The 16884-nt window shown below is 40.6% G+C and overlaps 1 protein-coding gene across 1 annotated transcript in view; it reads right to left on the bottom strand.

The window, feature by feature from the left end:
- Positions 1–16491, bottom strand: part of SCART1 (scavenger receptor family member expressed on T cells 1) — a 35650-nt gene extending 19159 nt beyond the window's left edge. The window contains 1 exon segment of the mRNA XM_075533495.1: positions 16452–16491. Coding sequence (XP_075389610.1) covers positions 16452–16491 — 40 coding nt within the window.
- Between the last annotated feature and the right edge of the window lie 393 nt (positions 16492–16884).

Here is a 16884-nt window from a genome sequence, read left to right as displayed (position 1 = left end):
CCTCTAACCAGAAGCTAGCAGCCACAATAGAGACTAAGCTCCTGGAGATAGCTTAGGGCCAAAACAAACACATTAACAACTATCCTGCATCTTGCATTAGTATTTTTTTCCCACTCATATTCTTAAAACTTTAGTCTTTTGCCCTCTCCTTTAACTTTCCTTTCTTTAATCTAAAGACCTGAAGTTTTACATTAAAATGCTATCGGCCTATCCTTTCATCTCACCCTTCTTATATTCTAACCTGTGTTGTCCTCCCCTCATAAAATCAAAAGCTGACAGTAACTCTACATTTTTTAAAATTCCTTTTGTCTAACAAAATATTAGTACTCATTCTTCAGCACTATAAGCAGGCCCTTTTTGGACTTAGGATCCCTTCCTTTAACCTACAAAATAACATGACCCAATCTCTCCCACTTTTTATCTCACATATTGTTCATTTCACTCCAACCCCGCACAAAACATTTCCTTCCCCACTCTCTGAACACTCCACTAATACCTACCCAATACCACACACAGATACTTAACACAAACTGTCCATCACCCCTCTACTGCACCACCTAACAGAGTTAACCACTCCCACAGAACACCACCTACCTAACAGCCCTAATAGTGACACCAAGGTGCCAAGGAAACAACAGGCAATATTGGTACACACAAAAACAAGAGAAACAGGAACAAGAAAAAGAATTTAAACTAAAGATGATGGCACTCATGCGATAGCTGAAGGAAGAGCTGAGAGAAAAAGTGAAGCAACAAAAAAGCTCATAACCTCACTCCATGCTGTAGAAGAAAAACTCAAAACAGAAACACCAAATAAAACACTACAACAGCAGAATTGAATAACACTACAGAATCCACACAGAGAATAGCCCAAGAGCTCCTGCAAAAAACCCAATGTCTAAACAAGGAAATGACATTTATTCAGGAAGCCCAAATAAACCCAACCAGGAAAGATTCCAAAAGGAAAAACCCCAGCATAGTGTAGTATAGATGTCAAACATAACGACAATGAAAGATTCTAAAAGCAGCCAGAGGGGTGGGGGGAGATCAATTACATACAAATGGTCAGCAATTAGAATAACCTCAGATTTCCTGACAGAAATCATGCAAGCAAGAAGACAATGGAGTGATGTATACAGAGAACTGGATGAAAAGAATTGTCAACCTACAATCCTATATCTAACAAAGTAATCAATCAAAGATGATGGAGAAATAAAAGTATTCCAAGACAAGGAGAAACGAAAAGAATTCACAAAAACAAGACCAGCACTACAAAGCAGTACTCAATGAAGTACTGTGGCCAAAAATCCAACAACAGCACACAAGCCTGAAACCAACATAGAAGACAACCCCTCACAAAAACCAATACACACAGACCAACACCCAAAGCAAGGAGATAGCACAAGAAGAACCAAGACGCTAAATGCAACACACATACAAACACACAATACACGCATATATAAAGCAAAATGGTAGTTACAACATATACATATCAATAATTTCACTGGATGTTAATGGGCTGAATGCACAAGTAAAGAGACAGAGTAGCAGAATGGAAAGAGAACAAAACCATCAATATACTGTCTACATGAAACACACCTCACAAACAAAGACATGAACAGATTAAAAATCAGAGACTGGACAAAAGCATAGCATGCCAACAGCAACCAAAAGAAAGCAGGGGTAACAATATTAATCTCCAAGAAGATAAACTTCAAAGCAAGCGACATAATAAGGGATAGGAATGATCACTACATAATGATAAAGGGAGCCCATAGCGATACTAAACACACATGCACCCAGTGATGGACCCTCAAAATATGCCAATCAGATCCTTACAGAAATGAAAAAGGGCTCTCCTTGCAGCAGCATTACATGAGAGGAGTACTTGCTGTGGCCACCCAAGCGTCATGGCAGGACAGGAATTTCAAAACCTTTTTCCCCTCTTTGACCGAGTATTGGTGGAAAGGAGTGCCGCTGAAACTGTGACCAAAGGAGGCATTATGCTTCCAGAAAAATCTCAAGGAAGAGTCCTGCAAGCAACAGTCATAGCTGTTGGGTCCGGATCAAAAGAAAAGAGTGAGGATATTGAACCAGTTAATGGGAGAGTTGGAGATAAAGTTCTTCTCCATGAATATGGCAGCACCAAAGTGGTCCTGGATGATACGGATTATCCCTTATTTTGAGATAGCGATTTTCTCAGGAAGGATGTGGACTAGAGGAACCACTATTGAAATGGCATCATGTGAAGCTGCCCATTCCACTGAAGTTCTGAAACATCTCATCATGCAAATAATCTCCATGTCTCTCTTTTATAATAAACTCATGACATGCAGTGTCACTAAAAAATGAAAAGGGATATATAGTATAGGCAATGATACCAGGAGACTTTAATACACCACTCTCAAGGAAAGAAAGAATGTCAAGAAAAAACTCAACAAACACAATCAATAAAAATGACCTCATAAACACAGACAAAATGCTTCGCCAAACAGAACAATATACGTTCTTCTCCAACACACATGGAACATTCTCATAAGTATACCACATACTAGGCCACAAACCATGCATCAACAAATTCAAAAATATTGAGAACTTACAAGCAGTCTTTGCAGATCACAAAGCCATAAAATTAGAAATCAACAATAAAATTAGCAGAAACACAAAGACAGATACATAATACTCAAAACATAATACTCAAAAACAACTGCGTATAAAGCTAATGAGAACATTTTAAAATTCCTTAAAACGAATGAGAATGATAACACAGCATATCAAATTTTGGGTACACAGTGAAAGTAGTAATCAGAGGTCAACTTACAGCTTTCAACACACATACAAAAAGAGGAAAGTGCTAAAATAGAAACACTAACGCAAAACCTTCAAGAACTGGAACAAGAACAACACAATCCCTTCAATAAAGTAAGGAAAGAGATCATAAGAATCAAAGAGAAATAAGCTATTTGGATAACAAAACAAGAAAACAGTGGAAAAATCAACAAGACAAGAAGCTGGTTCTTTGAAAAGATTAACAAAACAGACCACTGGCAAACATAACAATGGAAGAAAAAAAGAAAAGATGCAAATACACAAACTATAAAGTGAAGTTACCACAGAACCAAGTGAAATAAAAATAATAACACACTACTATGAAAAAATATACTCAAACTAATTCAGCAATCTAGAAGAAATGGACAGATACAGGTCATTAAGAAACTACCAGCCAAAAAGAGTCCAGGACCAGATGGTTTCACAGGGGAATTCTACCAAATATTCAAAGATGATCTGACAGCAATACTACAGAAACCCTTCCAGAATGTAGAACAAGACAACAAATTTCCAAACTCATGATACAAAGCCAGTGTAACACTGATCCCCAAACCAGGCAAAGGCCCCACAAAGACTAAGCATTATTGACCAATAACCCTCATGAACATAGACGCTGAAATCCTCAACAAAATCCTGGCCAATAGAACACAGCAGCATATCAAACAAATAATTCACTACACCCTAGTAGAATTCATTCCAGGTATGCAGGAATGGTTCAATATTTGAAAAACAATCAATGTAACCCTCCACATAAACAAAGTAAGAAATAAAAACCATATGATCATATCAATAGATGCAGAAAGGGCATTTGAAAATATTCAAGGCCCATTTCTTTTCAAAACACTCAACAAATAGGAATAGAAGGTAAATTCCTCAATATAATAAAATATGAGAAACCAACAACCAACATCATACCCAAAGGAGAAAGACTAGAAAAATTCCCACTGAAATCAGGAACGAGACAAGCCATCAGACAACAAAAAGAAATCAGGGGGGTACAAGTAGGTAAAGAAGTGAAACTCTCCCCACTCACAGATGATATGATCATATATATAGAAAATCCAAAGCTCTCCATAAAATGTCGGCTGAAAATGATCAAGGAATTTGACAAGGTAGCAGGATAAAAAGTTAATAGCCAGAAACAAATCAGGTTCCTGTATGCCAGCAAAGAGAACTATGAAAAGGGCATTAAGAAAGCAATACCATTTACAGTAAACACACAAAAGATGAAATAATTAGGAACAAACTTAACTAAAGAAACTAATGGAAAAAAAAGGAAACGAATGAACTCTACAGAAGAAAATTACAGAAGATTACTACAAGAAACTAAAAAGAACCTATATAAATGGAAGATCTCATGCTCATGGATAAGCAGACTTCATATCATGAAGATAAAAATACAATCTAAAATAATCTATAGATACAATGCAATTCCAATTCAAACATCAAATAAATTACTTAAAGAAATGGAAAAAACTAATTACCAATTTTATATGGCAGACAAAAGAAGAAGGATAAGCAAAGAGCTTCTTAAAAAGAAGAACCAAGCAGGAGTCCCAGATCTGCCCAACCTAAAAGTCTACTACATTAACTAACATCGTCAAAACAGCCTGTTACTGGTACTAGAGATACATGGACCAATGCATCAGAACAGAAAACCCAAACATAAATGCGTCAGCCTATGGACATCTAATCTTTGACAAAGGACCTAGAAATATCCAATGGGAGAAAGACAGCCTCTTCAATTGTTGGACAAACTGGATTTCCATATACACAAGAAACATTCCCTATACACAAGAAACACATTTCCCTATAAACAAGAAATATTCCATATACACAAAAATGAACACAAAATGAATTAAAGACCTAAATATAAAGCTCCCCCACCCCCCAAAGCTCTCAGGATCATCAATGAGAATGCTGGGGAAAACTTAAGTACCCTATTGCAGGGCTTACATAGTGCATTGTATACTATCAAGTACAAGGGAGGAGGCACATTCAGTAGAGGACAAGACAGAAGATTAGGATATGCTGAAATTACCTTTACTTATGCACATCAAAAGACTTCATCAAGAGGGTGAAAAGAGAGCCCACACATTGGGGGGGGGAAGTTTTACCAATAATATATCGGAAGAAGGACTAATTACAAAAATTTACAGAACTCTACAACAACTCAATAAGAAAATAACAAGAAACACAATTAAGAAATGGGGAAAGACATATAGACAGTTCACCAAAAATTAAGTACAAATGGCTAACAAATTTATGGCAGGGGAAGGAATGTTCATGATCATTAGCCACCAGAGGGATGCAAATTAAAACCATATTGAGATACCACTTTACATCTACAAAGCTATCCCAAATTAAAATAAAATAAACAACAAATGCTGGAGAGGATGTGGAGAGATTGGAACTTGTATACACTGCTGGTAGACTTGTAAATACATCCAGCCACTGTGGAAAACTATATGGCAATACTTAAATCAACTGGAAACTGAAAGTCCATATGATCCAGCAATACCACTATTAAGCATATACCCTAAAGAAATTAGAGACACTACACAAGTGGGGGTGTGCTCTCCCTGGTTCACAGCCATGCCAGTTCACAATAGTGAGAAACTGGAAGCCTCCAAGATGCCCAACAATAGGAGAATGGATACAGAAATAGGGTGCATGCACAATGGAATACTATGCATCCCTAAATAAAGCAATGAAACATTGCATGACAGAAAGGACCTAGAAACCATTATGCTGAGTGAAGTAAGTCAATCACAAAGGAACAAGTATTGCATGAGTGCACTAGTATAAGAAACGCCAACTTAACAAATCTCAGGAACCAACTCCTGAACAAAAGGAGAGAAGGTTACCTACCGGCCATGAACCAGACATCACCTCTTTTTGTGCACTTCACAAGAGCCAAATCAATGGGACAAATCAATGGGTCCCTAACAGGAATGGAAGAAGCTTTCCTGAAGCAAGCCAAGACTGAGAGGGGACCACCTACACTGTGGAGTAGGTGCTAGTAGTTCTGTTGGTGAGTATGTGGGTGATTGAGGAGAACTAACTACGCAGCGGGAAGGGAAGCTAAACAATAAATGTAGGGAACCTAGGGGGACAACGGGCTTGATTTTCGGTACCTGGGTAGACACTATGACCTCGTTTCTGCCCAACCTTTGGTGAACCACACCATAGAGTAAGCACCAGGATGATCACAGAAGCTGACCTTGCAGGCAGCACAGCAGGATGCTGGAGCTACACCAGAAGGACTTCATTAACATAGAGGCTCCACTGAATGACCTGAACCCTACCTCAAAGCCGCCTGCAGCCTTGGACTAAGGGCTGGGGTACTTGGATGGGAGAGGAAGCAGAGAGTGGCCACCCCAGGATTGTGGAAGTGGCATCATTGGACCTTGGGGGGAACCCTCGGCTTGGTGGGTGTCCAGTGGAAGGATCACCATAAATGTAGCACCTCAGTGCCTAGCCTGCAGTGACTTGACAGGTTGGGATCCATTGAACAGGGACCCTACACTTGGATCAGTTGTCCCAAGAAGGCCCCCACTGGCATACTTTGGGTCAACAGAGCCCGGTCGAATGAGAGATGGAACTGTGTGGGACAAAAACTCACAGGTTGCTGGTCAAGGTGAAACTGCACTCACAGAGACTCCTCCTACAGACTGTGTTTGGAGTGCTGGGTCATTGGGAAAATTGATGATCACAACAAAGCAATAGACATATACCCCAGAGGGGTGATTGACAATGCTGTATTTTTTTTTTTTTTGCTTATATGAGTTTAGCTTTCCTGTTTGTAGCTTGGTGTTTCATGATTTTGTTTTTGTCCTTTTTTTATTTTCTTTTTGGGTGTGTGTGTTCTCTTTGGTTGCTGATGGGCTTATGGCTGCTATTGATGCAGTTGATAATGTGGGCTTGTGAATTTGCCATATTATGACCGCCAAAGTAAAAACCTGAGATGTGTGAACTCCATGGACAAGCATATGAAGTCTGGGCCCTGCTTAACTCTAACCCCAAGTCAAGAACACTTAGTTCTGATAACATGCTCCTGCTCAATACTCACCTTCATGAAAGGATCACTTCATGAAAGATAAGGATGCTACAGCAAAGTGTGGTGAACAAAGTAGATGGTGTCTGGCTATCAATCATACTATTGTCTTAAAGGCTTGTATTCAAACAAGAAGTCATCTAAGTGAGGAGTCACCTAAGTATGGGAAACAGAAAGATTTCTCCCAAGTTGTCTCCCCCAAATATATGTTAGACTTAAGACACTGCTTGCAACTAATGATAAATGATTGTCAAGTTACCTCCCCGAAGGCAGTCAGTTGCCAGACAACAGGTAGGCCCTGCTCCCTGCTGTTAAGGACAATAGGCTACTTCTCCCCAAAGGCTCAGGACCATCAGCTTGGTCCTGTAGGTGGGGTTTACACCCTATTGATAATGGTTTCTCTGGAGATTCAGAGAATAGGTCACACCGGCTCAGTGACATTCAAAGTTAGGCTGCCATCCTGAATCTAGGGTACACCCATATTTTCACATGGATATCCCCAATCCCTCCGCTTCCTATTGCGTGTATATTCCTAGATTGCCCCCCCCCCCCTCATTGCTGTATAACCTATAGTGCAACCTCTTCCTGTGACGTATGTCTTTACCTGAAATTAGTGGTCATGCACTTCCGCACAAGGTATATAAGCCTGGGTTAGCAATAAAGAGCTCTCTCTCAGGCTTCCCTCCTCTTGGCCTCTGGTCAGTTCCCCCTGTCCCCTTCCTTCCTCACTCCCCTGTTCCCTTTCCCTTGTCCTACTTCCCTTCCCTCTCTCTCCACATGGACCACCAAGAGAGGCTGACGTGAGCATTACTATCATGGAATGTGTCTGACTCAATTATTTCTCTCTTCTATCTCTCATGCTCTTTATTACCTCATTATAATCTTTGCTTATTATTGCTGTACAATTGCACCTACTGGACCCATACTGATGTGTTAAGGCAGGCACCCTGACACCTAAGTCCATATGGAGGACAAAGGATCAGAACTAAATTATGAACACCCAGTTTATAGAAGGCTATGGAGGACAGTGTGAGCCTAAAATCCATCTGCAGAGTATCCAGTTAGGCTGAGCAGCTGACAGACCCACTCTAGCACAGGCAACAGTCTGGCTACCAGGCAGAAACCACTGTAATCTTGAACATGCTGAATCAAACTCAATGTTTGGCCAGATGACCTCCCTACAGACCCAACCTGAGTTGATTCTGGAGTTGATTCTGGGTGCAAGTGTCTCTTACTTGTACCATGACAGAAATTTCTTCCCTGGCTTTTGGAATGTTGATGAGGGTCTTTTCTTTCTTACTCATTATTTGTATTATAGTCTTTATGTATTAAGCACTTTATTCTGAACTGCGATTTTATTTTTTCTGTTGAGTTTTCCAGTTTGTGGCCCACAGGATGAATGGATGCATAGTGATAATAACTAATACATAAAGTTGATAGGGGATTCAGGGTGTAAAGTGGGTGATAGGAAGGGAAAGAGGATTTCAGGAATGGGAAATGAAGATGAGTGGGTGGAGGGAGTACTAGAACTGACTGTGATTTCATAATTCGTTTTAGAGGTGATTTAACCATGGGGGTTGAGGAATGTTCTAAAATTGATATGGTAATGATTGTACAATTCTCCTTGATATGATTGAACAAATTGAACTGTTGAAGTGTATCCTATGTAAATCATATGCCAATAAAAATGTTTAAAAGAAAGAAAAATGCTACTCATGGCCAGCCCTGCTCACAACCAAAGTGGATATTGGAGATTCACATGGGAAAGGATCTTCCTTGCCACTGTCACCCAGGGCCTCCCTGGATAATATGGAAAATAGGGAAACAAGAAAAGAGAGCCAGTGCAAACCATAGACTGAGAGAACTATATTTGCTATATAGTCTTTGTGTTTGTTTTGTCCCAACTCAGTCTTTTTATTTAACATTTTTATAGACCTATAATACACATATCATACAATTTGGGGAGTGGGGTGTCCTTGACTGTAACTCTTTTAAAAATTTTAATAAATCATTTTATTGGGTGCTCTTACAGCTCTTATAACAATCCATACATCAATTATGTCAAGCATATTTGTACATTTGTTACCATCATCATTTCCAAAAGATTTTCTTTCTACTTGATCCCTTGGTAACAGCTCCTCACTTTTCCCCTTCCTCCTTCACCCTCCGATTGTCATGGTTTAAACAAAAGCATTGTGTGATCATCACCACCATTGGTTTTAGAGCATTTTCTTGTTCTCATTATTATTAGTTCCCCATTTCCCCTTAAGTTTCCCTGACATAACCCCAAAAAAGTATTTGTCCAACCTCTATAGAATTATCTATCCTGGAACTTATATAAAGAAAAATATTAAAACACCACACACACAACAAAACCAGGGAAAGTTTCAATCAACAAGAAAGCAGCAAATAATACAAACTTGAACAAATTTTAAATGGGCCCAAACTTTGGGCCTCCCTTAACACAAAAACACTTTGTTCTGATATCCTGGTATTCTTTGATACTCACCTTCTTGACAGGATCACTGAAGACAAAATGGATATACATAAGCAAATGGGGTGAAGAGAGTGGATGGTGCCCCTCTATCCTCAATTGCTTCAAGTACTCCCCTTGTGGAGCTTTTGGAATTCTTCATATATAAAATCATGTCATCTGTGAATAATGATATTTCACCTCTTTCTTCCCCCAGGCAAATACCTTTGATGTTTTTTCTTTGCTGTATGTTGTTAGCTATGCTTAATAAGAGTGGGAACAAGGGGCTTCCATGTCTGGTCCTTTTTCAGTGGGATTTTCATCTTTTCTCCATTGACTATAACATTGGCTGTTGGTTTTTAATATGTAGCTTGTATTCTATTGAGGAATTTTCCTTCCATTCCTAGCTTCTTGAGTGTCTTAAAGAGGAATTGGTGTTGGATGTTGTTGCATGCTTTTTCCTTATCTATCGATATTATGTGGTTCTTATCATTTTTCTTGTCAATGTGGCGAATAATACTAATGGCCTTTCTTATGTTGAACTATCGCTGCATCCCTAATATGAATTGCACTTGGTCATGATGAATTATTTGTTTTATATAATTTTATATTCTATTGGCCAATATTTTGTTAAAGATTTCTACTTTCATGTTCACTCGAGATATTGGTCTATAGTTCAAGAGTCTTGTGGGATCCTTGCCCGGTTTGGGTATCAGAGTTATACCAACTTCATAAAAAGAGTTTGGAGGGTTGCCATCTTTTTCTATGTTCTGGAAGAGTTTGTGTAGGGTTGGTGTTAGTTCTATACTGAATGCTTGGTAGAATTCTCCTTTAAAGCCTTCTGGCCCAGGGGATTTATTTGTTGGTAATCCCTTGATAACCTTGTCTATTTCTTCTACTGCTATGGGTCTGTTGAAATTCTTGACACTCATTTGGGATAGTCTAGGAAGGGATTGTTTTTCCAAGTATTTGTCCATGTCTTCCAAGATGTTGAATTCGTTGGAATAAAGACCCCATTAGTGTAATTATCCTTTTGATTTCGTTAGTGTCTGTTGTAATGTCTCCTTATTCATCCCTCATCCTTACTGTTGAAATTTGTTCCTTCCTTTCTTTGGTTAGGTTTGCCAGCGGTCTCTCGAATCAGTTAATCCTTCCAAAGAACCAACTTATAGCAGCATTAATTTTTTCCATAGTTTTCTTGTTTTCTCTCTCATGAATCTCAGCCCTGGTTTATTTTGTTTCTTTTGCTATTAGTAGGATTGTCCTGTTGATGCTGCTCTAATTGCTGTAAGTTTTGTGTCAGCATATAAATCTTAAGTCTCTTCCTTTCTCATGGGTGTGTGTATTGCTATCAAACTTCCTCTAATAACTGCCTTTGCTGTGTCCCAAAGATTTAGGTATGTTGCATTTTCATTCTCATTGGTTTCTAGAAACATCCTAATTTCATTTCTGATATGAGCCAGTACCCATTCCTTTTGCAATAGAGAGTTATCCATCCTCCAATTGTTTGTCCTTGTTTTCTTAATTGTCCTTTTGCTGATTTCCAGCCTAATACATAGTGGTCAGAGAGCTAAGTCTGTATGTGCTTGAATTTACACAGATTCGACTTGTGTCCCAGCATGTGGTCTATTTTCGAGTATGTGCTATGTGGACTCGAAAAGAATTGACATTTTTTTGCATTTGGATAGAGATTTCTGAAAATACCTATCAGGTCAAGTCATCTAATCAATGTTTAGATCTGTAGCCTCTTTATTAAGCTTCTTTCCCTGTGATCTATCTTTCTCAGAGAGTGGTGTATTAAAGTCACCTACTACAATTGTTGAGCCTGTAATTTCTTTTTTCATCCTTTGGAGTGTTTGATGAATTTCACAGGTCTCTCATTTGGGTGCGTATATATTTATTATGCTCACTAGTTCTTGGTCTACTTTTCCCTCGAGCATTATATAGTGCCCCTCCTTATCTTTTGTTATGCTTTGTACCTTGAGATCAATTTTGTGCGAGATTAGGATTGCAAATCCTGCTCTTTTTTTGAATTGCCATTTGCTTGGTATATTTTTCTCCAGCCTTTGATTCTCAGTCTATTTTTGTTTGTAATCTTGAGATGTGTCTCCTGTAGGCAGCAGATTGATGGCTTGTGTTTCCTAAGCCAGTCTGCTAGCCTCTGCCTTTTAATGACTGAGTTCAGTCCATTGATATTCAGGGTTACTACATCCATCTGTGGACTCTTTAATATCATCTTGTACCTTTTGTGTTGGGTGATTTCCTACCTCCCTTTCTTTTCAGTGTTTTGTGTGTGCACATGTATGTGTGCATGTGTGTTTCATTCTTGCCTTCTTTCCACTCTTGAACTAATGCTATCTTGAGGATTGTTTTCTCTTTGTTGCCCTTTGGGTAGGATTGTTCTAAGTGGTGGTCTCTTATTTGTGCTCGGTGAGTGATGTTCTTCTGCCAATACTGAGGTGGCAGGGATCCTTTGTAGGGTTGGGTTTCTTTTAACGTATTCTTTGAGTTTTTCTTTGCCTGGGAAGACTCTTACTTCTTCCTCTGTCTTGATAATTTGGCTGAATAGCGTATTCTTAAGTTTGTGTTATTTTCTTTCAGTTTTTGGAATATGTTACTCCACTCTCTCCTCTTCTTCACAGTGTCTGCTGATAGGTGTGAGCATATTCTTATTTGGGTACCTTTATAGGTGACTGCTTGCTTTTTCCCTAGCAGCTCTCGTGATTTTTTTTTCCTTTTCCTCAAAGATGGATAGTTTAACTATTACATGCCTTGGTAACTTCTTCTTGTGATACAATCTAGCTGGTGTTCTTTCAGCCTCCTGAATAGTTGTTTTAGAGGATTATGGCACCATTATACAGAGAGACATAGAGCACTGAGCTCTCTCTTTAGGAGACTCATAAGAATGCTTCTTCAAACTACCTTCTGCTAATTGCATTTTGGGGTTGGCCTACCACTTTATCTCCCTGTGGTTTCCCTCTTTCCCTAGCCAACCAGTATACTGTTATTTGTAGGACAAGTTGGATTGTCCTCTCAGGGGGCACTGGATGTGTGGTTATGGACCCATGAGGATGGTGCTGCACTGGATGATATCACAAGAAGATGTGGTTGTGTGGCCCATGGTGGCTTGGATGCATCAGAGGGTGTTCCAGGGTGGCTGCTGTAATTAGAGTGCTGTGTAAGGGCAGGTGGCTGTGCCTGATTTTGTGTAGAGCACTGCGGATAGTGGGTGGAATTTCCTTAGTCTGCTAGATCACTGCATATGTGGTGCAGAGGTTCCCGCAGCAGCATGGATCGCTGGAGAGTATTGTTGGAGCTGCCTTAGGCTGTGTGAGACATGAAAGCAGTCAGGAGGAAGTTCCCCAACCACGTGTGACTGTGGAGGATGGGCAGGAGCTCCCCCAGCCAAATGGAGCACCATGGAAGGTGGGCAGAGGTTCCCCAAAGTATGTGGGGTTGGGACTTCCCCTAGGCATTAGTTCCCCTGAGGTGGAAGGTGGGCAGGATTTCTCCAAGTGCGTGTTACTCTAAAGAGGACAAAGCTCTCCAAGGTGGGTGGAGGGCAGGTGTAATTGCCCTAACCAAAGGGGAGTGGCCTGGAGGACTGAAGTGGCATACGAGAGGAAAATGGGGGGTGGGGGGCTGAACCCGCTGAGACTGTGGGGAGAGATATGAGAAATAAAAGTAACAATATAGCTGAGCCCAGATTGCCTGGCCTTGGGGCTAGAGGAGTCTGAAACCATGCCCCAAGGCAGTAGCAAGCTGTGGCTGTGTTGAGATAAAGCTCTTAGGCTAAAGGAGCTGGGATCTGGCCAATACTGTGGCAGGGCTAAGGTTAAACCTTAGCTGGCCTCCACAGTAGTAAGTCAAAAACCCACAGCTCCTCAAAATCTAGTGTATCTGTGACTAATCTTTCTTTTCTTTATGATGCTCCCCCACCACCACCGTGTCCCTGATAGTGTGTAATTTCCCTCTAAGTGACTCTCCTGTGCTGATTTCTGCAGATTCCCTCTGATGTGTGTTACTCAGTCACCATCTTGCCGGAAGTCCTGTTATATTTTTTCATGTCTTACACTGACCAGTCTCCCTTCACCCACTTATCTGTGTTTCATCCCCCATGGAGGTGGCTATATAGATCATTGTGATAGGTCCCCCTTTCTCCCCTCACCTTCCCCTTGCCCTCCTGGCCTCACTATCTCATTATTGGTCCCGAGGGGTTTATCTGTCCTGAATTCCATTTCCAGCTCTTATCTGTACCCATGTACATGCTCTGGTCTAGCCAGATTTGTAAGGTAGAATTGGGATCATGATATTGGGGGGCGGGGAGGGGAGGTGGGTAAGCATTAAAGAACTAGAGGAAAGTTGTATGTTTCATCAGTGCTATACTGAACCCTAACTGGCTAGTCTCTGTGACCCTTTTGTAAAGGGATGTGCAATTGTCTAAAGATGGGTTTTGGGTCTCCACTCTGCACTCCTCCTCATTCACATTGATATGATTTTTTGTTCTGGGTCTTTGATGCCTGACACCTGATCCTATCAACACCTCATGATCTCACAGGCTGATGTGCTTCCTCCAAGTGACTTTGTTGTTTCTCTGCTAGATGGCCACTTGTTGACCTTCAGACCTTTAAGACCCCAGACACTATATCTTTTGATAGCTGAGCACCATCAGCTTTCTTCACCACATTTGCTATGCACCTTTTGCCTTCAGCTATAGCTACATAATTCATTTTAAATACTTGGATCACACAGGCTGGCATGCTTCTTTCATGTGGGCTTAGCTGACACCACTGAGATGTCAGACCCCAGATGCTATTATTTCTGATAGCCAGGCACCATCTGGTTTCTTCACCATACTTTACAATAGCACCCATATCTTCAGTGGTCCTTTCATGAGGACAAATTTAGAGTTGTACCATGTCATAAGAACTAATTTTTCTTAGAGTAGAGCCACAATTGAGTGTGAGCTCAAAATCCATATATCTATGGCTTATATATGTCCCTGGTCTATTTCAGAGACTTTTATCATTTTATTTAGGAATATTATAGTTCTATTATATGGAGAATGACAAATTGAGGAGAAACATGGACACAATCATCCAAAAGAGAATTTCAAGATCTGTCCTAAAGGTAAGCCATTAGGAAGTTTGATAACTTGTTTAAATTGTTGAATATAAAAACCGTGATCTGAAATGAAAACACTCATTTAAGTCATAATAAAATTTTTTAATCTATCCTAAAATACCACTTAGTCACATAAGGAATACCAGCTAATATGAATATTATTCAAGTTCACAAACCAACCACTAATGCCAAAGATGAAGATATTGAAACTTCTTACCAATTGATGCAATATATGGTTAATGTAATCAAGCATGAAATCAAGATGCATTCAACATTACTATTGATTGAAATAGGAAAGTTGGAAATAAAGAAGGGAAGATATTTAGAAAATATGGCCATAGTGAAAAGACACTGGAGATTACATGACAGAATTGTGCACGATCAATAACTCATATATTATAAATGTTGTATACAGTGACTATACATGTGACCTCACCGATTGGACATGGGAATAAAATTACGACATGTGTGGAAAGAGATTGTGGCAGTTCAATATCCTCAGAACAAGAACAGAAGCTGGCTGTGAAAGAGACTATGTAAGTTCAAATTGAAAGTAAAGAAAATTAAATGTAAGTTCAAATTGAAAGTAAAGAAAATTAAAATAGGCCCATAAGCCAAAGAACAACCTTTTGAGTATATCCACCTAGAGTCCAGAATACATCTCAATGAGTTGATGCATTGAAAACTAACCAGGGGAGTTGTGGGATGACATCATTTACAAAGAAACAAAAAGGTTATTTAAAAGACAGGAGAATCAAGCAAGTGAAAGTAGAAATACTGGGCAGCCCAGCAATCCCTCTACTTGGTATATGCCCCAAAGAAACAACAAACAAAATACAAACAGAAATATGCACACCCGTGCTTATCTCGACGCTATACATAATAGCACAAAGATGGAAACAAGCCAAATGTCCAGCTTGGAGGAAGGATAGCTAAATTGTGGTGCATGTATGCAATACAATAGTGTGCATCTCCAAAACCGGTGAAACTGTCAAGCACCTCGTGGCATGGACAAATCTGGAAGACCCTCACTAACTCACTGCCAGCAAGTCATTTCCGTCTCCTAGCCACCCTGCAGGACAGAGTAGAACGACTTCCGTGGGTATCTGAGACTCTAACTCTTTTTAAGGGTAGAAAGCCTTTATCACATGCAGGGGGCTAGTGGCTTCAAAGAGCTGACCTTGCACTCAGCAGCCTGACAAGTAACCACGACATTACCAGTGCTCAGCAAAGTCAGCTACTCTCATAAAGACAAGCACCGCATGAGACCACTAATTATAAAAGAAATAAAAATTATTTCACACCAAAATAAGCAGACTTTGAAAGCTACAGGAAGGCTGAAAGTTGTCGGGGAGGGAAAGAGGAAATTGAGGGAGGTAAGAAAAAAATAAAGGCCAAGGGGGTTAGGGGCGGGGTTAAGACTTTCTGGGATGCTGTCAGTGTTCTGCTTCCTCATCAGAGTGGTGGTGTTTACTCTCTGAAAATGAAGTGAGCTACACAACTGTATTTTACAGGTATTCCCTGGTTCTGTCCCTGTCCTGCATCCAATTTCACCCTACCCTCACCCTCAGTGTCATGCCACCTCTGCCCTGCTGCACGTTTAGTGCCCAGCACCTACCCCCTCCACAGCCCCAGTTGCCCTCAAGCCTTCTGCCAGCCCTCTGTTTGTCTTACCTCACAGGCAGACCTAGGACCAGCCTTCTCTCTGATCTCTGGCTTCAAACAAGCTCATCAGGGTGCCATCAGAAGACCAGGGGACACCTCAGTCATGCTAGGTGGCTGTGAGACCCTGACAAGGAGGACTGACCAGCCATAGAAAAAGAGGAGTAGGGAAGGCAGGAAAGAGACCACGGGGTTCCCTGGTGAATGCATGAGAAGGAGTCCAGAGAGTTTAATAAGCTCTTTTAATAATCTCTCCAGCAGCCTTGCAGGCCTCCTCTTCTGAAATGGTCCTTGACCTGAGCTCACCATCACTGTGCACTGGGTAGCGCTGCACGTGGTTCTCCATCCCCACCTGAATGGTGGCCCCAGGATGTGAGGAGACACGCTGGTGGTTTCAGAAGAAAGACATAAGGGGACTGGTTATGGGTTGGATTATTTCCCTAAGAGCTATGTGGGAGATCTCTCTCAGCCCACTGTTCCTCAAAGTGTGGCCACCTATATATATCATATTAAATGAAGGGGGAAGTGCAGAGTGGAGACCCAAGGCCCAAGTGTCGACCAATGGAGATCCCCTCATAGAGGGGTTTAGGAGAGGAGATGGGTTAATTAGGGTGTGAGGTAGTATCGATGAAGAACACAGCTTTCCCCCGGATCCTGGATGCTTCCTCCCCCCAACTACCATGATCCGAATTCTACCTTGCAGGGCTGGATAGGACAGAGGCTGTACACTGGTGCATAT

Source organism: Tenrec ecaudatus, chromosome 16 (assembly GCF_050624435.1).
Source record: "Tenrec ecaudatus isolate mTenEca1 chromosome 16, mTenEca1.hap1, whole genome shotgun sequence".
Lineage (NCBI taxonomy): Eukaryota > Metazoa > Chordata > Mammalia > Afrosoricida > Tenrecidae > Tenrec > Tenrec ecaudatus.
The sequence above is the reverse complement of the archived record's forward strand: the minus strand, read 5'-3'. Positions and strand labels throughout refer to the sequence as shown.